Source organism: Zingiber officinale, chromosome 1B (assembly GCF_018446385.1).
Source record: "Zingiber officinale cultivar Zhangliang chromosome 1B, Zo_v1.1, whole genome shotgun sequence".
NCBI lineage: Eukaryota > Viridiplantae > Streptophyta > Magnoliopsida > Zingiberales > Zingiberaceae > Zingiber > Zingiber officinale.
In genome coordinates this window covers 108,675,127-108,697,235 of record NC_055986.1, presented here as the reverse complement: position 1 = coordinate 108,697,235, position 22,109 = coordinate 108,675,127, and the positions used below count along the sequence as shown (strand labels likewise).

The 22,109-nt window shown below is 38.6% G+C and overlaps 1 protein-coding gene across 1 annotated transcript; it reads right to left on the bottom strand.

The window, feature by feature from the left end:
• Positions 1-17,723: 17,723 nt before the first annotated feature.
• On the bottom strand, positions 17,724-20,922 carry LOC121986122 (plant UBX domain-containing protein 7-like). The gene is made up of 10 exons (XM_042539971.1): positions 20,764-20,922; positions 20,439-20,545; positions 20,225-20,338; positions 19,897-20,056; positions 19,512-19,589; positions 19,368-19,436; positions 19,104-19,247; positions 18,651-18,756; positions 18,097-18,356; positions 17,724-18,016 (listed from the first exon to the last, which is right to left on the bottom strand). The coding sequence occupies exons 1-10, from the start codon at positions 20,863-20,865 to the stop codon at positions 17,852-17,854; spliced, it is 1,305 nt and encodes a 434-aa protein (XP_042395905.1). The 5' UTR covers positions 20,866-20,922; the 3' UTR covers positions 17,724-17,851.
• Between the last annotated feature and the right edge of the window lie 1,187 nt (positions 20,923-22,109).

The following is a 22,109-nucleotide window of genomic DNA, read 5'->3' as shown; positions in this document are numbered from 1 at the left end:
ATCGTCTTCGCCTTCGGCGGAGGAGGCGTCAGGGTGCTTCTCAGTGAGGGCGCTGTGGGGGAGTTGCGGCTGGCGGTTGAGAAGGCGGCATATGTTTTTTGGCCGGACGGATCTGTAATAAATGATCACACAACCAAACTCAACATCCCAAACAATGTATACAATCAAGTCAGGAGCGAAGGAAGAACGTCCGGAGGTGAAGGTTCTTGCCGGAGAACCCCTCTGGCAAGGTGGAGTTGTTCGGATCTGTCGCCGAAGGTTGCTGCCCCCTGCCGAGTTGTTGCTGCCACTCGCCGCTGGAATCTGAGAAGAAGAAAAGAGTGGACTGTATTGGCTGGCCGGCCGGAGGCAGTGAAAGCAAAGGAGAAGCCGCCGGCCGGAGAGAAGAAAGAAGAAGGAGGCACGGTGTGGGGAGTTGTCGCCGCTGCCCTAGCTTGGCGCGAGGAAGAGAATCGCGCAAGAAGAGGGATTCCAGGGTTCTGTTCTGTGCGTGAGGAAGAAAAGGGGAGGTGGGTTTTCTTAATGGGTTCGGGTTTTGGGTTAAGGGGAGGAATCCGAATCCAATAACCTAGGATTAAAAGTGGGCTTTTGGATTTTGGATATTGGGTTGAGAAGTTGAGATTTCGGGCTAATGGGATCCGGATCCATTAAGAGGATGAAATTGGACTTTTGAAATTGGGTTTGAAGAGTGGACTTTTGGATTGGATTTGAATTGGAGCTCCACTTCTTGAATGAACCCTTGGATGCCTTAAGCTCTAGATCAACGGTCCAGATCGCTTTAAATCATGATGAAAGGCTGGATCACTTAGATCTGAATGAAGGGGCAGGATTTCACTGGATCTTGATCAACGGTCCTCATTAATTTAGCTTGATCTTCCTCATTTAACCTCCAAATCAAGCCAAATTTGATCCAGTTCAACCCTAATCCATGACTCTTTGAATTTCCTACAAAACCACATCATAATATGCAATTAAATTCCACAATTTATAGAAAATTTATAATTAAGCCCAAAATGAATTCCTACTCACAAAATATAATATAAACACCAAATTAAGCTTGTGAGAAGGTAAAAATACTAAGTCTAAGAGTCAAAATAACTAATAAAAATGCTCATTATCAGTGACCTAGCCTCACGCGAACAAAAAAACTCTTTGTTCGTGAGGTTTTTTTCGTGAAGTTAAAAAAAACTACTATTTTTTTGGGATTCAACAACATTCAATAGACAACAGTTTAATAAAACTGTTGTATATTATCATGTAAGCAACGCTAAAAGACAACAGTTTTTTAAAACCGTTGTCTTTGATATACATTAGACAACAATTTTTTAAAAATCGTTGTCTTTGACATACATTAGACAACAGTTTTTTAAAAACCGTTGTCATTTTAAAAAAATTATGGTGAACAACAACGGTTTTCAATAAAATCGTTGTTAAATGGCAAAAAGACAACAGCTTCTCGAAAAACTGTTGTCTATTAGGTGTGGTTAAATCTAAAATTTCTTGTAGTGCTACTTTAGGAAATTAGAAGAGAGCTTGTAAAATTTTATAAGGGCTTATAAAATTTTATAAAAAATTTTTTATTTCTTTCCTTGATGAGGTGGCCGGCCACCTTGCTTGGTGCCCAAGCAAGGGGCCGGCCAAAACAAAATAAAAAAAAATCATCATCCAATTAATGTTTGGTGATTGATTCAATCAAGAGGAAAGAAAAAGAAAAATTAAAAGGGAAAAGGAAAACTTGAGGAAGATTTTAATTTTTGTAAAAATTCTTCCCTTATTTGCCTTGGGCAAGTAATATAAAAGAAGGGGTGAGGAGGCCTCATGATACAATTCTTATTCTCTTGGTGGCCGGCCCTCCCTCTCCCCTCTTCTTTTTCCTTTGCTCTCTTCTCCTTGGTGGTGTTGGTGGCCGGATTTTAGAGAAAGATGAAGAAAGCTTTTGGGTGGTGTTCATCTTGGAGGATCGTCGCCCACACGACGTCCAAGGCGAGGTGAGGAATACGACAGAAGATCTCGAGGTTATTAGCATACAAAGAGAAGGTATAACTAGTATTTTTCTTCCGCATCATACTAGTTATTTTTCTTTGTAAGAATTCCAAACACAAGAGACATTAGATCTAGTTTTTCGAATTAGTTTTTCGAGTTTATGTTTTCTTCATTTTTCAAATTTGTGATTCAATTGTTCTTTTTGGTTAACCTAGAGTTATTTAAGGAAATTAAATATTAGCTTTCCTTAAAAGGCTTTGTCTAGGCGGTGGTGGTTGCTCCCATATCCAAGAAGGCCATGTGCCTCGCCATACAATCCTGGAAGCCAATTTTAGAAATTAATATTTAATGGAATTAATAACATGGTGGATTTGAATCAATAGTGTTAAGTTTCGCTTGCGATTCAAATCTAAACTATTAACAACAGATAAGTTAAATTTGGAATCAATGATGTTAAGTTCCGTCTGCGATTTCTAATTTAATTTCTAAAGAACACAATAGGTTATTTAAGGAAAGATTCGACACTTGTACAAAATTTTTGTACAGTGGAACCGGTACGATTTTCCTAGGACTAACCAACAACAAGGAAAGAAAAATTAACAAAATTTTGTTTAGAAAAATCTAAATAAACTATGTTAAACCAAACCAAGTTAAGTTAAATTAAATCAACCCAAGTTAAGTTAGACTAAACTAAGTTAAGTTAAACCAAACCAAGTTACACCAAACCCGATTATGGATGGGTGGATACGAGGCTTTATATATAGAGGCTATAACAGGGACCTAGAGGAGGAATCAGTTTATGTCTCCCGATGGGTTTAGGTTTCCCATGTTCGCCCCGAACACTCAACTCAAGTCCATCAATAATAACATATACCACTAAAGGGTTATTATTGAACTACTGCATCAATCCCATATTACAATATGGACTCCTTCTTATTATGAGTGCGTTAATCTCTCCGTGTTTAAGATATCGTATGTCTGTTAATTAAATGAGTTACTGACAACTCAATTAATTAACATATGATTCCAAGAGTAGTACCACTCAACTTTATTATCATGCCAGACTAAGTCCACCTGCAGGGTTTACATGATAATCCTTATGACCTCCTCAAGGGGATATCATCAACCTAAATAATTAGGACACAGTTTCCTTCTATAATCAATAACACACCATATGAATAATACTATCTCCCAACTCATCGGGCCTATTGATTTAACGAATAAATCTCACCCATTGATAAGTTAAAGAAATAAATACTAAGTATACGTGCTTGTTATTATATAGGGATTAAGAGGACACACATCCATAATAACAGAGGTTCTGTTCTTTTATGTAGTCAGTATAAATCGAACAACCTCAAATGGTCCTGCTCAATACATACATAATGTACTAGTGTAATTTTATAGTCAAGACAGACTAATACCAAATTATACTACAATCGTTTCAATGGTTTGTCCCAATCCATCTTGGTTGTGATCCACTATTTATAGTTTATAAGGAACGGATAACATGATCTTCTATGTGGCACCACACACCATGTTATCTACAATATAAATTAAATGGACAACTGTATTGACATATATATAAATATAAAATGCAGACATTTGGCTAAAGTGATTCTCATTTCAAAATATTTCAAAATAGATGTTTATACAAAAGCTAGGCTTATAGTATATATCCCAACAGTGTCCACTGAGGAGACTTGTCCACTAACCTATCGGTGGAGAGTAAAAGTAGCATGAGTGGAGTCTTCACTGAGGAGACTTGTCCACTAAGTAACTTGTCAGTGGAGAGTAAAAGTAGCATGAATGGAGTGTCCATTGAGGAGACTTGTCCATCAAGTAACACCCGTCAGTGAAGAAGTAGTGTTGTTGGACGTCATGACTTACGTATTGAATTTGCTATGACATCAGGGCTTGCGTCTTCGTTTATGGCTTCATCATGTTGTCGAGATTATGTTCACCAATAGTATCTAAGGAAGGTGGGACAAAGCTAGTAGCTTTGGCTTGAGCATGGAAGTAGGAGGTGGCCACCCTTGCTGAGCTGGCCAATTTAATTAAAATCCATTAATGTTCATTTTTCTTTTTTAATAAGTTCGAGTTCTATCTTCTAAGTGTGCTACCACCTCAAGAAGTAAACTGAAACAATGCCTACAACTTAGCAAGAGAACTCTGGAAAAAATTCCTAGAGTTACACTAAGGAACATTGGAAGCAAAATTAGCCAGGAGAGATATTCTCCAGAGTCAACTGAACAACCTCTAGCTTAAGAAGGGGAAATAGTTGCTCGGCTATACACTAAACTTAAGGAGCTGATCATTAGAATCACCAACCTTAGAGAAGCAATAACAAATTGAGACTCATTAAGATATGCACTTAATGCATTCTCAAGGACCCTAGACTGGATGTCGATAATAGATTCTTACTTATATCTCTAAGAATCTTGAGGTAAATACCTTAAAAAGATTATTTTCAACCTTAGAATTACATGAAATTTGATGTGCATGTCTAAGAAAGAAAAAAAGAGCTAAGTCAGAACCTAACATTCAAAGCTAAAGAGATCGATCTAGACTCAAAATCGTCGCTCAATGAAAATGAAGAAGCTTACATGGTAAGAAAGTTTAGTAAATTTTTAAAAACTAATAAATTTGATAAGAAACATACAATGAAGCTAATTGAAATAAAAGGAAGGTTTGGTGTTACAACTGTCAAAAAGAAGGTCATATCAAGGATAACTGCTCGAAACTGAAAAGCAAAGGAAAGGAGGAAGACAGAAGGTCAAGACACATGAACCTTAAGGTAACTTGGGACGAAACATCATTATCCGAATCCAAGAAGGAGCAATACGCCAGACTACTATTAACGATAAGTTACCAAGAAGAAGACAACGAAGCAACTTCGAAAGCAAGCAATGATGAAAGGGGAGCATCTACTTACGAGTCCGACATAGTAAGTGAGGTATAATTACTACCATCCATCAATTATATGAAGCTATAAAAATGGTAAGCAGATCTGTAAAATACCGGAAAATAGGCGAATCTTAATAAAGGAATTTTCCAGAATTTTTGGAGATTTTTCGGGAATTTTTCGGAGCTCGTACGGACGAGTTGACGGGGATAAGAACGGGGCCCGGGAAAAGCCTGTTTAGGCTACACGATTTAAGTGAGTAAAAGTTTATTTTTTTTTATATTCCTTTTTCTTTTTCCTTTATTTCCTCTCATTGTCGCCGATTCCCTCACTTCTCCCTCGCGCACCCGCACTTCCCTATTTCCCCGACGCCGCCGCACCCTCTCGAGCCCTAACCGCCGGCCCCGACGGTTCTCTCCTCTGCCGACGCCGGCGACCCTCCTCTCTGCCTTTGTTCTACAGCCGGCCGAACCCCGAACCTTGTTTTCCTCTTCTTTCCGTGTGCCCTAGCGCCGCCACCCGAGAACCCGCGCCTTCTCTCGACTGGTGGCAGCGCCGAGACGAAACCGAGCGCCGGCCACAGGTTCAACACCAGTCTCCGGTGCCTAGTTCATCCCTGTGTACTGCCGCTGTTGCTCTTTTGCACAGTACCGGCCAATTTCTTCTCTGCCGCCGGCGACTAGAGCCATCGCCGATCGCTCTGTGCCCTTCTACTTCTCTGCCGCCACTCTAACCGGAGCCGAGACTTTCTCACAGCAGTGCTGCCGGCCGGAAATCCTCTGTGCCCTAGTTGTGAGCATTTTCTTCCTCCTCAGAGCAGTGGTGATACGGTATTGTGACAGAAAGGTAAGGGTTTAGGTCGTGATCTAGTGTTCTGTTCTTGTTCTATAGCTACTGTTGATCATAACATTAGATCGGTACCTTTTGGTTTTTCAGATCCTTGGTACAACAGATCGGCGATATTAGAGTTGCCCTATTCCAGCAGCCACTTTTTGTAGCAATCGACAGCACCTTTCCTGCCTGTTGAATTAAGGTAAGGATTAGGGTTTTGATATTTGTGGTAGATTATTGCTAGTTGAGTTAGCAATAATTAATAACTAGGTTTGGAAGTTATGTAATGGTGTAATTGGGGTTAACAAAACTAACCCTAACTGGTTAGTGGGTTAGAAATTCATTTAGCTATTTGTTTGTAATTAAATTAGCTAAACTGTGTGATTTAACACAGGATTTTGATTCGAGACGAGCATCTCGACGTCCGAGTTGGACCATTTCGATTGGAGGCGGGTACTTTGACTTATGTCTTTTGATATGCATGATAATATGTTTAACATATAACAGTAATTGTGTTACCTGTTTATTTCGGTTGGTCACTACATGATTAGTACATGTTGTTTGTTTATTTATTCTGCACTGCATATTATCTACCTGATCACATATGCCTTAGGTAGTGACCTAACCACATGCTCGGTTATATTCTGGATCTAGGGTTTATTTGATACCCTCTTCGATTAGTGTACCTTCTATTTGATACGTCTTCTTGTGGTACACACTTTGTATCTATTTATATGGATCATGCCATGTTATTCATGAGATTGCCATGTTTAGTATCATGCATCATGATTGCATGCTGTGCGATTTGTCGGCTCTACTTTGGTTGAGCTCATCGCCAGTTACATGTACTGCACACATCACCCATGGATTTGTATATCTGGCTGGTGTGTGGCGGTTCTGCTGTTTGGCTCCGTTGGTCAGGTGACTCAGCGTGGTTGATCTGTTTGGCTCCGTTGGCATTTAGGGTAGCAGTGGTGGCCGCAGATGGTGGACTCGTTTGGCTCCGTTGGTCGAGACTCAGCGTGGTAGCGGCAGAGATATCCTCCCCGTCAGTGTACCGGGAGATGAGAGCATTGAGCCCCCATTTATGATTTGGGGTCACAGGACAGGAGTACTCCGACATTACTCTGTCATTGCACAGGAGCATTGATTTGAGTATGGGGTTGACATATGCATTTATTGCATTTTTATTTGCTTGTGATTGCTGCACTTATATGCTGCATTTGTTTGGATGCATTGATTGACATGCATACAGGATTATGACTCACTCGGTCCGACGACTTGTTACCTTTATACTTTGATCCGGTCAATACAGTTATCTTCGATTTCATTTCAGTTGCATTTATCCTCCTCCTATTCAGGAGACTGTACGCATGATTAGTGTTGTCTGTTATTTGTTTTATTATGCATATCAGTTGTATTGTCCGGAGCAGTTCGAGTCGCTGGCCCCCCATCTGCACGTAGAGCTAGTTCTCTACTAGGTTGTTATTTGCTTTATTTTGGTTTTCATCCATCGACTATGTGTTAGTTTTGTTTTGAATTTTATTTATGGATATTGTACGGATTGTTACCGTTTGATGGACTTTTGGATGGTTTGGTTTTTATTCTACTATATGCCTGCCTGGACGGCAGAAGAGGTGAGTTCGTTGGATTTGAGCTTTACGAGTGTAGTGGAGTAGGGTGGATTTCGAGTCAGAGTCCTACTATTATTGATTACTGTTATTAACTGCGTGGTTGTGACAGCCAGAGGCTGGATATCTTTATTAACTGCGTGGTGTTTGTCTTTATTTTTTTTTGTTATCATTCCAGCCGCCTGTGGCTGATGTATATGTGATATGTAGAAAGTTTCATATTGTCCGCCGTACAGGGGAGATGCTGCCGGAATTTCTTCGGACAGAGACTCCTTTGGGGCGTGACAATTTAGTGTATATTCTTCGGACTGATAGATACTGGTAGCTCACATTCGTTTATATCTCGCACTTTTATGCGGGAGGTTGGTAGATTACCCACTCTCAGACCCCAGCGATTGACCGTCTCCCTACCGTCCGGTGATTCATTGGATGTCACCCAGGAGGTCCGAAGTTGTCCGTTAGATTTTGGCAACCTAATACTTACGGTGGATCTTTTAGTATTAGAAATGGTCGATTTCGATATTATTCTTGGCATGGACTGTTTGTCAGTATATCATGCCACAGTTGATTGCCAGACGAGGGTGGTCACATTCCGGCCTCCGAACCAACCCTCGTGGGATTTCACTGGCATTAGAGACGACGGATTATCGATCATTTCGGCGCTTCAGGCTCAGAAGTTATTGTCACATGGCTGTCAGGGTTTTCTGTTATCTTTGATCAGTACTGAGGACAGCAGCAGTTCGCAGCTCTCCGACGTTCCTGTAGTCCGGGAGTACCCAGATGTATTTCCAGAGGAGCTGCCAGGTTTGCCTCCTAAAAGGCAAGTGGAGTTCGCTATTGAGTTTATTCCGTGGACCGCACCGACATCGAAAGCTCCTTATCGTATGGCACCAAAAGAGTTGAACGAGCTGAAGGTTCAACTCCAGGAGCTTTTAGACAGGGGATTCATTCGCCCTAGTGTTTCTCCATGGGGTTCTCCGGTGTTATTCGTCAAGAAAAAAGACGGCACCATGAGGTTATGTATTGACTACAGACAGCTGAATGCAGTGACCGTCAGAAATAAATATCCATTACCACGGATTGAGGATTTGTTTGATCAGCTCAGAGGTACATCAGTGTATTCTAAGATTGATCTGCGATCCGGATATCATCAGCTGAGGGTCAGAGACTCAGATATTCAGAAGACAGCTTTCCGTACTCGATACGGTCATTATGAGTTTTTGGTAATGCCATTTGGGCTTACCAATGCTCCAGCGGTGTTTATGGACTTGATGAACCGCATATTTCTGGAGTACCTGGATCAGTTTGTTATCATTTTTATTGATGACATATTGGTCTACTCTCATTCCGAGGAGGAGCACGCACAGCATCTTCGCATAGTCTTGGAGATTCTTCGACGACATCAGCTGTACGCGAAGTTCAGCAAGTGTGCGTTCTGGTTATCCAAAGTCGGTTTTCTGGGACACGTGGTTTCTAGTAGAGGTATTTCAGTTGATCCTCAGAAGATCGAGGCTGTCACCAGTTGGGAGCAGCCGAAGTCAGTTCAGGAGATCCGCAGTTTTCTGGGATTGGCCGGATATTATCGACGTTTTGTCGAGGGTTTCTCGCGTATTGCTATGCCGCTGACACGCCTTACCAGGAAAGGCGTGAAGTTTACGTGGACCGAGGATTGCGAGATCAGCTTTCAGGAGCTGAAGCGGAGATTAGTGTCGGCTCCAGTTTTGGTTTTACCTTCTGGAGAGGATGGGTTTGTACTTTACACCGACGCATCTCTTCAGGGTTTGGGCGCTGTTCTGATGCAGCACGGCAGAGTAGTCTCTTATGCTTCTCGTCAGTTGAAGGAGCATGAGAAGAACTACCCAGTTCATGACCTAGAGTTAGCTGCCATCATTTTTGCTCTGAAGCTATGGCGACATCATTTGTACGGTATTACATTTGAGATTCTTACTGATCATAAGAGTCTCAAATACATTTTCACTCAGAAGGAGCTTAATCTCCGACAGAGGAGATGGATGGAGTTCCTGAAGGACTACGATTGTACCATTAGCTACCACCCGGGGAAAGCTAATGTGGTTGCCGATGCACTCAGCAGGAAGTCCAGAGGGACTTTGGCTTGCCACCGGACTTCAGTCACAGACTTGATTCAGAGTTTTTCCGAGTTAGACCTTGAGGAGCAGGGATCTACAGAGCAGGGTATTCTTGTTACCATGGTTGCTCAGTCGTCGATCAGGACGATGATCCGAGAGGCTCAGGCTGGTGATCAGCATTGTCAGTTTATTGGCAGTCAGATAGCTTCCGGGCAGCAGACCGGGTTTACACGAGACGAGGAGGGTGTTATATACTTCCGAGGCAGATTATGCGTACCTCAGTCTCATCCGGTCTTACAGGAGCTACTTCAGGAGGCTCATCGTTCTCGATTTGCGATCCATCCAGGTGGGACTCGTATGTATCGAGATTTGAGACGTTCCTACTGGTGGAACGGTATGAAGAAAGACATCGCGGATTTTGTAGCTAGATGTCTTGTCTGTCAGCAGGTGAAGGCTGAGCATCAGAGACCCGCAGGATTACTTCAGCGGATTCCTATTCCTGAGTGGAAGTGGGATCACATTACCATGGACTTTGTGGTAGGTTTGCCGAGGACACGACGAGGTCATGATGCGATTTGGGTAATCGTTGATCGATTAACCAAATCCGCGCATTTCTTAGCGATCCGGAGGACTGATCCCCTGGATCGATTAGCAGATTTGTATTGTCGGGAGATTATCAGACTACATGGTGTTCCGTTGAGTATTATTTCGGATAGAGATCCACGGTTTACGTCTCGTTTCTGGCAGAGTCTGCAGCAGGCCTTGGGCACACAGCTCCGACTTAGTACAGCTTTCCATCCACAGACAGATGGACAGTCAGAGCGGACTATTCAGACTCTTGAGGACTTACTGAGATCATGTGTTATGGATTTTGGAGGCAGTTGGGAGGACCATCTGCTGTTAGTAGAGTTTGCTTACAACAACAGCTTTCATTCGGCTATCCAGATGGCACCGTTTGAGGCGTTGTATGGTAGACCTTGTCGGACACCTGTCCTCTGGGATGAGGTTGGAGAGGCCCAGTTGTTGGGACCTCAGAGAGTTCAGCAGGATGCAGAGTTGGTCCGTACTATCAGACGGAGGATGTCAGAGGCGCAGGATCGCCAGAAGAGTTACGCTGATCGGAGACGCAGACCACTAGAGTTCTTTGTTGGTGACCATGTATTTCTGCGAGTTTCACCCACGAAAGGGGTGAAGAGATTTGGTATCAGAGGTAAGCTAGCTCCGCGGTATATTGGCCCTTTCGAGATCTTGGAGAGGATCGGAGCAGTAGCTTACCGACTGGCATTACCACCGTCCTTGTCAGGCGTTCACGATGTATTCCACGTATCTATGCTGCGGAGATACGTGCCCGACCCGACGCATGTGTTGGCAGATATCCCAGTTCCAGTTCAGCCTGACATTACATATGAGGAGATTCCGGTACGGATTCTCGACCGGAAAGAGCGTCAGTTGCGGAACAAGACTATCCGGCTGGTTAAAGTCGGATGGCAGCATCATTCGGACGAGGAGGCTACTTGGGAGCTCGAGGATACTATCCGAGCTCGATATCCCCATCTTTTCACTTGAGGTATGTGAGTTTATTTACCGTTCAGCATTTATTATTATATCTGTTGTTAGTTCTTGCTGATGGTAGATAACGAAATTTGGGGACCAAATTTTTATTAGTGGGGGAGAATGTAAAATACCGGAAAATAGGCGAATCTTAATAAAGGAATTTTCCAGAATTTTTGGAGATTTTTCGGGAATTTTTCGGAGCTCGTACGGACGAGTTGACGGGGATAAGAACGGGGCCCGGGAAAAGCCTGTTTAGGCTACACGATTTAAGTGAGTAAAAGTTTATTTTTTTTATATTCCTTTTTCTTTTTCCTTTATTTCCTCTCATTGTCGCCGATTCCCTCACTTCTCCCTCGCGCACCCGCACTTCCCTATTTCCCCGACGCCGCCGCACCCTCTCGAGCCCTAACCGCCGGCCCCGACGGTTCTCTCCTCTGCCGACGCCGGCGACCCTCCTCTCTGCCTTTGTTCTACAGCCGGCCGAACCCCGAACCTTGTTTTCCTCTTCTTTCCGTGTGCCCTAGCGCCGCCACCCGAGAACCCGCGCCTTCTCTCGACTGGTGGCAGCGCCGAGACGAAACCGAGCGCCGGCCACAGGTTCAACACCAGTCTCCGGTGCCTAGTTCATCCCTGTGTACTGCCGCTGTTGCTCTTTTGCACAGTACCGGCCAATTTCTTCTCTGCCGCCGGCGACTAGAGCCATCGCCGATCGCTCTGTGCCCTTCTACTTCTCTGCCGCCACTCTAACCGGAGCCGAGACTTTCTCACAGCAGTGCTGCCGGCCGGAAATCCTCTGTGCCCTAGTTGTGAGCATTTTCTTCCTCCTCAGAGCAGTGGTGATACGGTATTGTGACAGAAAGGTAAGGGTTTAGGTCGTGATCTAGTGTTCTGTTCTTGTTCTATAGCTACTGTTGATCATAACATTAGATCGGTACCTTTTGGTTTTTCAGATCCTTGGTACAACAGATCGGCGATATTAGAGTTGCCCTATTCCAGCAGCCACTTTTTGTAGCAATCGACAGCACCTTTCCTGCCTGTTGAATTAAGGTAAGGATTAGGGTTTTGATATTTGTGGTAGATTATTGCTAGTTGAGTTAGCAATAATTAATAACTAGGTTTGGAAGTTATGTAATGGTGTAATTGGGGTTAACAAAACTAACCCTAACTGGTTAGTGGGTTAGAAATTCATTTAGCTATTTGTTTGTAATTAAATTAGCTAAACTGTGTGATTTAACACAGGATTTTGATTCGAGACGAGCATCTCGACGTCCGAGTTGGACCATTTCGATTGGAGGCGGGTACTTTGACTTATGTCTTTTGATATGCATGATAATATGTTTAACATATAACAGTAATTGTGTTACCTGTTTATTTCGGTTGGTCACTACATGATTAGTACATGTTGTTTGTTTATTTATTCTGCACTGCATATTATCTACCTGATCACATATGCCTTAGGTAGTGACCTAACCACATGCTCGGTTATATTCTGGATCTAGGGTTTATTTGATACCCTCTTCGATTAGTGTACCTTCTATTTGATACGTCTTCTTGTGGTACACACTTTGTATCTATTTATATGGATCATGCCATGTTATTCATGAGATTGCCATGTTTAGTATCATGCATCATGATTGCATGCTGTGCGATTGTCGGCTCTACTTTGGTTGAGCTCATCGCCAGTTACATGTACTGCACACATCACCCATGGATTTGTATATCTGGCTGGTGTGTGGCGGTTCTGCTGTTTGGCTCCGTTGGTCAGGTGACTCAGCGTGGTAGCCGGCAGTCAGTTCCGCTCTGTTTGGCTCCGTTGGCATTTAGGGTAGCAGCGTGGTAGCCGGCAGATGGTGGACTCTGTTTGGCTCCGTTGGTCAGGAGACTCAGCGTGGTAGCCGGCAGAGATATCCTCCCCGTCATCGTGTACCGGGAGATGAGAGCATTGAGCTCCCCCATTTATGATTTGGGGTCACAGGACAGGAGTACTCCGACAGCATCCCGTTTACTCTGTCATTGCACAGGAGCATTGATTTCAGAGTATGGGGTTGACATATGCATTTATTGCATTTTTTATTTGCTTGTGATTGCTGCACTTATATGCTGCATTTGTTTGGATGCATTGATTGACATGCATACAGGATTATGACTCACTCGGTCTGACGACTTGTTACCTTTATACTTTGATCCGGTCAGTACAGTTATCTTCTGATTTCATTTCAGTTGCATTTATCCTCCTCCTATTCAGGAGACTGTACGCATGATTAGTGTTGTCTGTTATTTGTTTTATTATGCATATCGGTTGTACCTGCTGAGTGTTGGACTCCATTGTTGATAGTTGTCCGGAGCAGTTCCAGTCGCTGGCCCCCCATCTGCACGTAGAGCTAGTTCTCTACTAGGTTGTTATTTGCTTTATTTTGGTTTTTCATCCATCAGACTATGTGTTAGTTTTGTTTTGAATTTTATTTATGGATATTGTACGGATTGTTACCGTTTGATGGACTTTTGGATGGTTTGGTTTTTATTCTACTATATGCCTGCCTGGACGGCAGAAGAGGTGAGTTCGTTGGATTTGAGCTTTACGAGTGTAGTGGAGTAGGGTGGATTTCGAGTCAGAGTCCTACTATTATTGATTACTGTTATTAACTGCGTGGTTGTGACAGCCAGAGGCTGGATATCTTTATTAACTGCGTGGTGTTTGTCTTTATTTTTTTTTGTTATCATTCCAGCCGCCTGTGGCTGATGTATATGTGATATGTAGAAAGTTTCATATTGTCCGCCGTACAGGGGAGATGCTGCCGGAATTTCTTCGGACAGAGACTCCTTTGGGGCGTGACAAGATCACCTTGTAAAACTAAGATAAAATATTTATATTCAAAGAAAAACCTCGCCTCATTAGTAGAAAATTTTAACAAATTAAAAATGGAAATGCAAAACTAAAAGAGTGAACAGAGTTACTAAAAAAGAATGATGCATGCTCAAATTTTTCACCAATTTCAAATTTTAGGCTAAATTGATATATTAAGAATTATAGGCATCAAATTACAAAAGTAGTTAGAAATTATATTCTATAAAATACTTGATAAATCTAGTAGGTAGGAATTTATTTTGAGTTCCTAAATCCGTTCTAAACTATTAAATTGATTTTATTTACATATTTAAATATTAATTTAATTTAATTTTATTAGAAAAATTATTTATTTTGTAAATATGTTATTCATGTTTTCTGTTGAAAATTTATTTTGTGATGCACAAATGGATTACTTGTTAGTATAATTTTTTTTTTCCAAATTTTCTGACTAGAAATTAATTTTTTTATAATTTTTTATTAAAAAATTAAAATTTCTTAAAGATTTATTTTGGAAAACCTAATTTTTCAGCTAAAGACCATTATATTTTGAATGATTAGAAAAATCATCAAGATTTTTAGATGACAAATTCTATTTTTCATCATTTAATTTTGAAAATGATTATTATTGATCAAAAATATTTATTGCAGCTAAAACAAAAATATTGTGTGCGTAAAATTTTTTATCATGTTTTGAATACTTATGATTGTAATTGACAAAAATTTTAAGGTTTTTTTAAAATATTAAAATTATTTTTAAATTATTTTTACGAAACTGTGGATTAATTAATAAAAATTATTCTTTTTGAGAATTAATTTCGATAAAAGACATATAACTGATTTTTTTAAAAAAAAACCACTAGAAAAAGTTCTAATATTTTTTATATTTTTCCTAACATGTTTTTGATATGATCAAAGGGGAAGAAATTAGGGATTAAGTTAAGGTGGAGGTATAGAATTTTTTTTTTCTTCTTGTATTTATTGCACTATTTATGAGAAATTTATTTGTTTACATGATTTTATTGTTTGTTTTTTCCTAACTTAACTTGGGTTGATGCATATAAAAAAGGAAGATATTGTAAGTACCCTAAATTGATTTTGATATGATTAACGGAGTTAAGTTAGACTCTGTGCTTTTTGATGCATCATGTCTAAGTGTACAGAGACTTAGGAACACAAGAAGTCGAGCGGAAAACGCAACAAGCAAGAAGAATTGCATGAGAAGCAAATTGATGGGCTCAGAGCATCTGAGGGACGAGGAGTTGCAGAAGAGTATACCGACGGACAAGAATGACGCATGCGACGCTTCTGAGGGATGAGAAGTTGGGAGGAAGACTGCTCGATGAGAAGGACAAGTTGGGTTTAAGTGAGCTCAAGGTTGGGTAATCAAAACATCACCCAAGGGACCAAACAAAGTCAACCACTGATTTAATTGTATCTAGGCACCTGGACTAAATCCAGGTGCCTGAACTCCAAGCACCCAGACTTGGTCCACGTGCCCAGATTCCTATGGGCCATATCAGTGAGCCATTGTGGAAGAGAATTCGAGAATTAGCACGGAGTCCACGTCAGTTGACTCTAGGCGCTCGGACCAAGTCTTGGCACCAAGGAAGCTAATAATCTTTGGAAAAGAAGTTGTTGCGGAGTAGATCAAGTTGACCATGTTCAGGGTCTCGGACCGGGTCCAGGTGCTCGAACCAGTTCCAAGCGCCTGAGAGGTGTCACATCAGCCAACGACTAACTTTGACTAGTAGGTTATAAATAGAGCCCTGGTCCTCTAAGTTTATAAAAATGAACTTGTGCTTTCATTTCACATTCTATTTTTCTCGTTCTGTGCTTTCAAAGCTTGTAAAGAGGCTACTCCACCTACTTGGAAGGAGATTTCTTATTGGAGCTTCCATTGCCTTGGATTAGCAACTTTTTCGGTTGCAAACCAAGTAAATTCATTATGCCTTGTTTCCTTTAATTCATGCTTTTTATTATTTTTTAATTAACTATGTGTCCTTGCTAAGCCGATAGCAAGAGAAAATTTTTAACTCTTTGTACTAAATAATGATGTAACTAATTATCATGTATAACTTTTGTTCTGTGATTACCAAGTAATCACATAACCAAGGTTATGGGAAATAAAACATAATCAAATGTTGTTTGGTTCAACCAAGGTAATGCAACAAAAACTTGTTTATTTAAAGGTTTTAATTAATAACCTAGTTTAATATTTTACTATATTACCCTTAGTTACAAAACCAACCATATATTATTATTATTTTTTTAACTCTAGGTTTATTTTTATTTTTTCTTTTTCATGTTTTTCTTTATTTTTATGTGTTTTTTTATTTTTTTTCATTTTTTCCATTTTTTATTTTTTAAAATTTAAAAAAATAAAATATTTTATGTTTTTAAATTTTTTATATTTTTTTACATTTTCCCTTTTTTTATTTTTTATATATTTTTTATTTTTTTACGTTTTTATTATTTTTTACGTGTTTTTATTTTTAATTTTTTTTTATTTTTTCCTATTTTTTATGTTTTTTATTTTTCCCCATTTTTATTATTTTTAAATTTTTTTAATGTTTTTTCTATTTTTGAAATTTTATGTTTTTTTACATTTTTTATTTTTAAAAGTTTTTTATATTTTTTATTTTTTATATTATTTTATTTTTTTATTTATATTTTTCTTTTTTATCACATTTTTCAAACATTAGAAGGTATTTTGGGTAAAAAAATTTCGTTAACTCCGGAATCAAGAAAAACTTCAATTTTCCGATTCCGGGTTGCATGTCCCTTTTACTGACATGTCAGGCATGAAATATTACTCATGAATCATCGATTACCTAAACCAAACAGGGTTTTTGTTGATAACCTTGGATGGATAACCAAGGTTATCCCCCAACCAAACGCACACTTAGTTCAAGTTATCATATATAATTTTGGTTATGTGATTACCAAGTAATCACATAACCAAGGTTATGGAGAATAAAACATAACCAAATGTTGTTTGATTCAACCTATGTAATGCAACAAAAACTTATTTGTTTGAAAGTTTTAATGAATAACCTAGTTTAATATTTTACTATATTACTCTTAGTAATAAAACCAACCATTATTATTATTATTATTATTTAAACTATACATTCTTTTATTTTTCCTTTTTCACATTTTCTTTTATTTTTTTGTGTTTTTTTATTTTTTATTTCTTTTCGCTTGTTTAATTTTTTCGGTTTTTTTTATTTTTTTACTTTTTTTATTGTTTATATTTTTCTATTTTTTTATGGTTTTTATTTTTTTATTTTTTTAAAAAAATAATGTTTTTTATTATTTTTACATTTTTTTTACGTTTTTTCTATTTTTTATGTTTTTTATTTATTTTTAAAAAGTTTTTTATCTTATTTTTTATTTTTTTTCTTTATATTTTTATTTTTTATCACATTTTTCTCTTATTTGAGGATATTTTGAGTAAAAAAATTTTGTTAACCCCGGAATCAAGAAAAACCTCAATTTTATGAGGTTTTTCGATTCCAGGTTGCATGTCCTTTTTGTTGAGGTGTCGAGCATGGAATATTATTCGGGAATTATCGATTATCTAAATCAAACAAAATTTTTGTTGATAACCTTGGATGGATAACTAAGATTATCAAGGATAATTTCGAACCAAACGTACCCTAAGAGTTATGAGAAATTGTGGAGTGAATGTATTTTACTAGAGTGTTAATGTTCCAAGTCTTAAGTTGGTCAACCAATTTGATCTAGTTTACAATGGCTATAAGCCAAGTGAAGGTTGAATCGATTGGGCAAGCATACAATTTCTGAGTATCTAACTCTTAATGAAAATAATTTTAAAAAGGTTTAAAAATTTATTAATTGAAATATACATTTAACGCCCCTGTAGAATTGTCGTACTACTGATAAATTAGACATGCATAACTTTGCCCGTGCAGACGCCCCTTAAACTACAAAATAACTGCTAAAATTCCATGCCCAGTCAAACAATTGGGGTTGGGGTCTTCCTGAAACTTCAGTCCCAAACTAAGCTGATCAATGAGTTTGACAAACCGGCGGCATCAAAAGTCAAATCCTTCTCGTATTCAAGACTTCTCGATGCGCCAAGGTAGAATTGGATAAAGTGGAAGGGTCGTTTTAGTCCATCCTCCAATTTTGAAGAGCAGAAAGACCATAACAGCTGCATTGTAATCACAGACATTGAGCTTGCGCACGGTTAAAATTAACTGAAAATATTAAATTTCATTGCATAAACTAAACCTTGATTGAATCGGTGAGGAGAAACTTTCTTTGGAGTCTGCACCCATCGGGGAGACGAATCGCGACTCTGCATAGTCCTTTGCTGCCTTGTGGTTCTTCGAGAAGTGGTGGGTAAGTTAGCTTTTCATTTGAATTGGTTGCATGAGATTTCTCTGGCCTGGATTCTTCATCCGTTACCAATGGCCTAGGACCTCTTGTGTCCTCGAGGGAGGTAGCTATGGCCTGCACCATCTCTACATCATCTTTCACGTCCTCTTTGCCTAAAATAGAAGCTGACATTAGCAAATTCAAATAATAAAGACTTAACAGTTTGGGAGCCCACTATTTTAATAATTGTTGACAATTAACACAATATCACAAGTTTTTTTTTCTTTGCTCTTCACATGAACAACACAATTGGTTTCGTGCTCATTACTAATAAAGAGTTAACAGTTTAATAAAGAGTTAACAGTTTTGGTTTCGTGCTTTCTCAGGGTGTGTACTGATCTAGATGCATAAAGCAATCGAAGGTATTAGTTAATTCTAGTTTCTTCATTAACCATCTTATAACTCACCTGCTACATTAATAACAGCAGAATCATGTGCAGCTCTTTGCTTTTGTTTTTGAAGAAGAAAAGCATGGTGCTCCTTTGGGCCATTGTCGAGGAAGGGAAGTAACCCCTGGATTAAAAAAGCACTAAATATCAGACTAATTACAGTGCCACGCATCTTAGAAAGGTTTATCGCACAGCTGGGGCCCTTCTAAGTTTCTAACTTGAAATTAAAAATCAACATCCACTAACATGAACACCATCACTAATCAGTTTCCACAGTAAAGAAATATTAATTTGCCAAATCAGCTAAACAGACTTTTCCCCCTTATTTTCACCAAACTGGAAAGGTTAAAACTAAAAGAATCTTATCTGAAACGGGTCTGCTGATTCTACTCAGACAACTAGGAAAGGAAGGGAATAACAATGCTACACTAAAAATATAATTATTTTAGTCTAGGCCTATATTTCTCTTACCTCCAGCAACCTCTCTGGATGAACCATGCCAGTCCATGCATTCATCTTTTGTCCAGTGATGGGATCAATGAGTAATACAGCAGGAAGCTTAAACAAGTTGTAGTAAGTGCACACCTTCTTTCCTTCGATATTATCATGGTATACCTAAAATTGCAATAACAATGAGACGTATGAAGAAATAAATTACACAACCATGGGCAAATAAACACAAAAAAATCAATGCATATGAGCTAACAAATATGCAATACCAGATAATCAACTAACCTGCCAGAAAATGAAATTAGAATGAATAGTTTCTGCGACAGCTTGGTTTGCCCATGTATCGCGGTTGAGCTTTAACATGAAATACTTCCAAAGTTACCATTTTGTAAAAATGAAATCAAAGAAAAGTAGTTCAAGCCCACCTACCATGTGCGAGCTAAATTCTTCATGAGACTGCAGATTGAGTAGCAACCACTTGCCACGACGGGATGCCTCAACCTTTGCCTACACAAACGAATGAGCATAATATATAACACATGAGCAAAATCCCCAAATTTCCAAAAATCAATATTTTCAACAAAAGACAGTAAAATGTATACAAGTAGAAGAAGTTGGTGAACAAAACAAATACAACAAGCAACGAGTCCTAACTTTTATGAGCCTATATGGATCTCCTGCGGTCATTGAACTTTATCTAAGGATTTAGATGAGTATAGAAAAGGTGATAGTGAATATATATTCTACAAATTCATTCAGCAAAAGGATAACTGTGTAACTACAACAACAAGAGATGTTTACATAATCGTCGTACCTGGTCAAAGCGCCCTTGGAACATCAAGGAAAAAGGTGGAGTATATAATGAAGCGAGATTGTCATGGGTGCCATTTGATGTTGACAAAACGCTCTCGCTTGATTCCCAAATAGCAGAATGTCTTGATATGCCGAAGGGAACATCTAAACTTGGTTGAGGCCTGCATGTGGTGTTTGGTATTAAATAAAATTGAATGCCAACAAAGGAAGCATCAAATAATTGAACTTTGAAAATGTATCAGCACGCAACAATAGATAGAATTATGCAAATTAAATTAATAGAAGTGCACAGATTTTGCAAAATGATTGCGACATAAGAAGCATCAGACCTGAAAAAAGCAGGATCTTCATTAAGGATATCTCTTACGACAGGCAAAGGTGCTCGCACTTCATCTTCAAGAGCACCTTGCACTGAACTACCACTGGCAAGCATATTTTCCACACTGAAGAAACAGATATTTCAAAAAAAATGAGAAAAGAGTCATCGCAAACTATATCCAACAAAATCACGCTCTAATTTTCACAGTTTTAGTCGAAGACCACCTAGTAATTCCATTAGTCTGTCGAGGTAAGAACGATGACTGCACACCACCACTTTCATTGCTGACATAGAAGAGCTGTACAGCCTCATCAAACTTCCAACCTGTAGCCTGTAAAATACATCCGAATTAAATACTTACTATTACAGTACCACATAACAACCCTAAAACTCAGAATCAGCCCTGCTCAAACAGGGATCCTCGGTAATTGTAGTTCAATGTAATTAAAACAAGATCGGAAAAAGGGTGGCTAACGAGAAATCAAATCATCGCTCTAGGATAAGCGCAATGCACGAACGATCAAGAGCGAGAGGACGACAAGGCAGAACCTCAAGAAATCGTGCGGCGACATCGGCGGTCTGGCCAGCGGCGACCTCGAGGAAGAAGGAGACGAGCTGCTGTCGCTCCGCCGCCGATGGGAGAGTCTCCATTGACCACCCGGATCGAGAAGTCTGGACGAGGTACGCGATCGGCGATGTCGAGAGCGTAATCGGAACGGGGAAGGAAGCGAATAGAGAAATCCCTGGGAAGGTTCGAACATTATATAGCAGCGACGAGCGCGCTTACAGAAAGCCCCCAAAAAAAAAGGCCACATAAACAGAAATATCCATAAACGTTCTCTACGATATATTTTAAGATTTTTTTTAATATCGGCAAAATATTTATTAATTTCTATGAATCATTCCATGTTCACAAAATATTTTTATAAATTATAGTTTTAATTTTATGGAAGTTATTTTTTTTTTAAAAAAAAAAGGAAACTAATTTTTATATAATAATCAGTTCAACCAATTATTTTACTAATTAATGTCGTCTGATATTTATTTATTTATTTAAAAAAGTATGAAAAAAATATGAGATTATTTTATACAAGATGTAAAATCATGCATTTTGAAGTGAAAGGTCCATGAAGAAATTTTAGAGTATACATATTAATATTTCTATCTTTAAGCTAAAAAGATTATTTTAATAAATTTGGATATCTATTTTTAATATATCATATATTAATTTTTCTATTTTTTTATAATATTTAGTGAATAAAATTTATTTTAGAAAAATATTATTTATGAATATATAATTTAAAAAATAGATAGAATAGTTAATGTAAAGATTTTTTAATTATTTTATCTAAATTTTAAGAAAAAAATTGTAATAAGATATCGTGGATTTTTTTTCGTAGGAAAAAAAAAACTCGACAAGTACTGCATAAAAATTCTCCGCGCTTAAAGTTAATCTACTGTGTAAATTGCTTCTCCCCCTTGCCTGACGCACACACACCCCCTTTTGTCTCGCTTTAAAATGTCTTTTCTATCTCTCTTCCATTTACTTGTAATTTTTTGTTTTCAACTTTATTTAATTTTTATTTAGTTTTTTTAATCAATTTTATTTATTATTTTTTAATCAAATTTTAAAAAAAAAAAATTTATATAATTTTTAACATATGACACTCGTTATATGTCACATGTTTATTTATAGTACGAAGTAATAGGTACACCTTCAAACAGGGACGGATTTAGGAATTAGAAGTGGCCTGGGCTGATCCCAAATTGATTGAGTCAGCTAAGAACACCATAAAAGAGGTCTAAGTTTACTTCGTGAGCATATTATGATCTTATCTTTTCGTATATTTTACCAAATTTTAAATTTTAATTAAATATATTATTTTCATTATTTA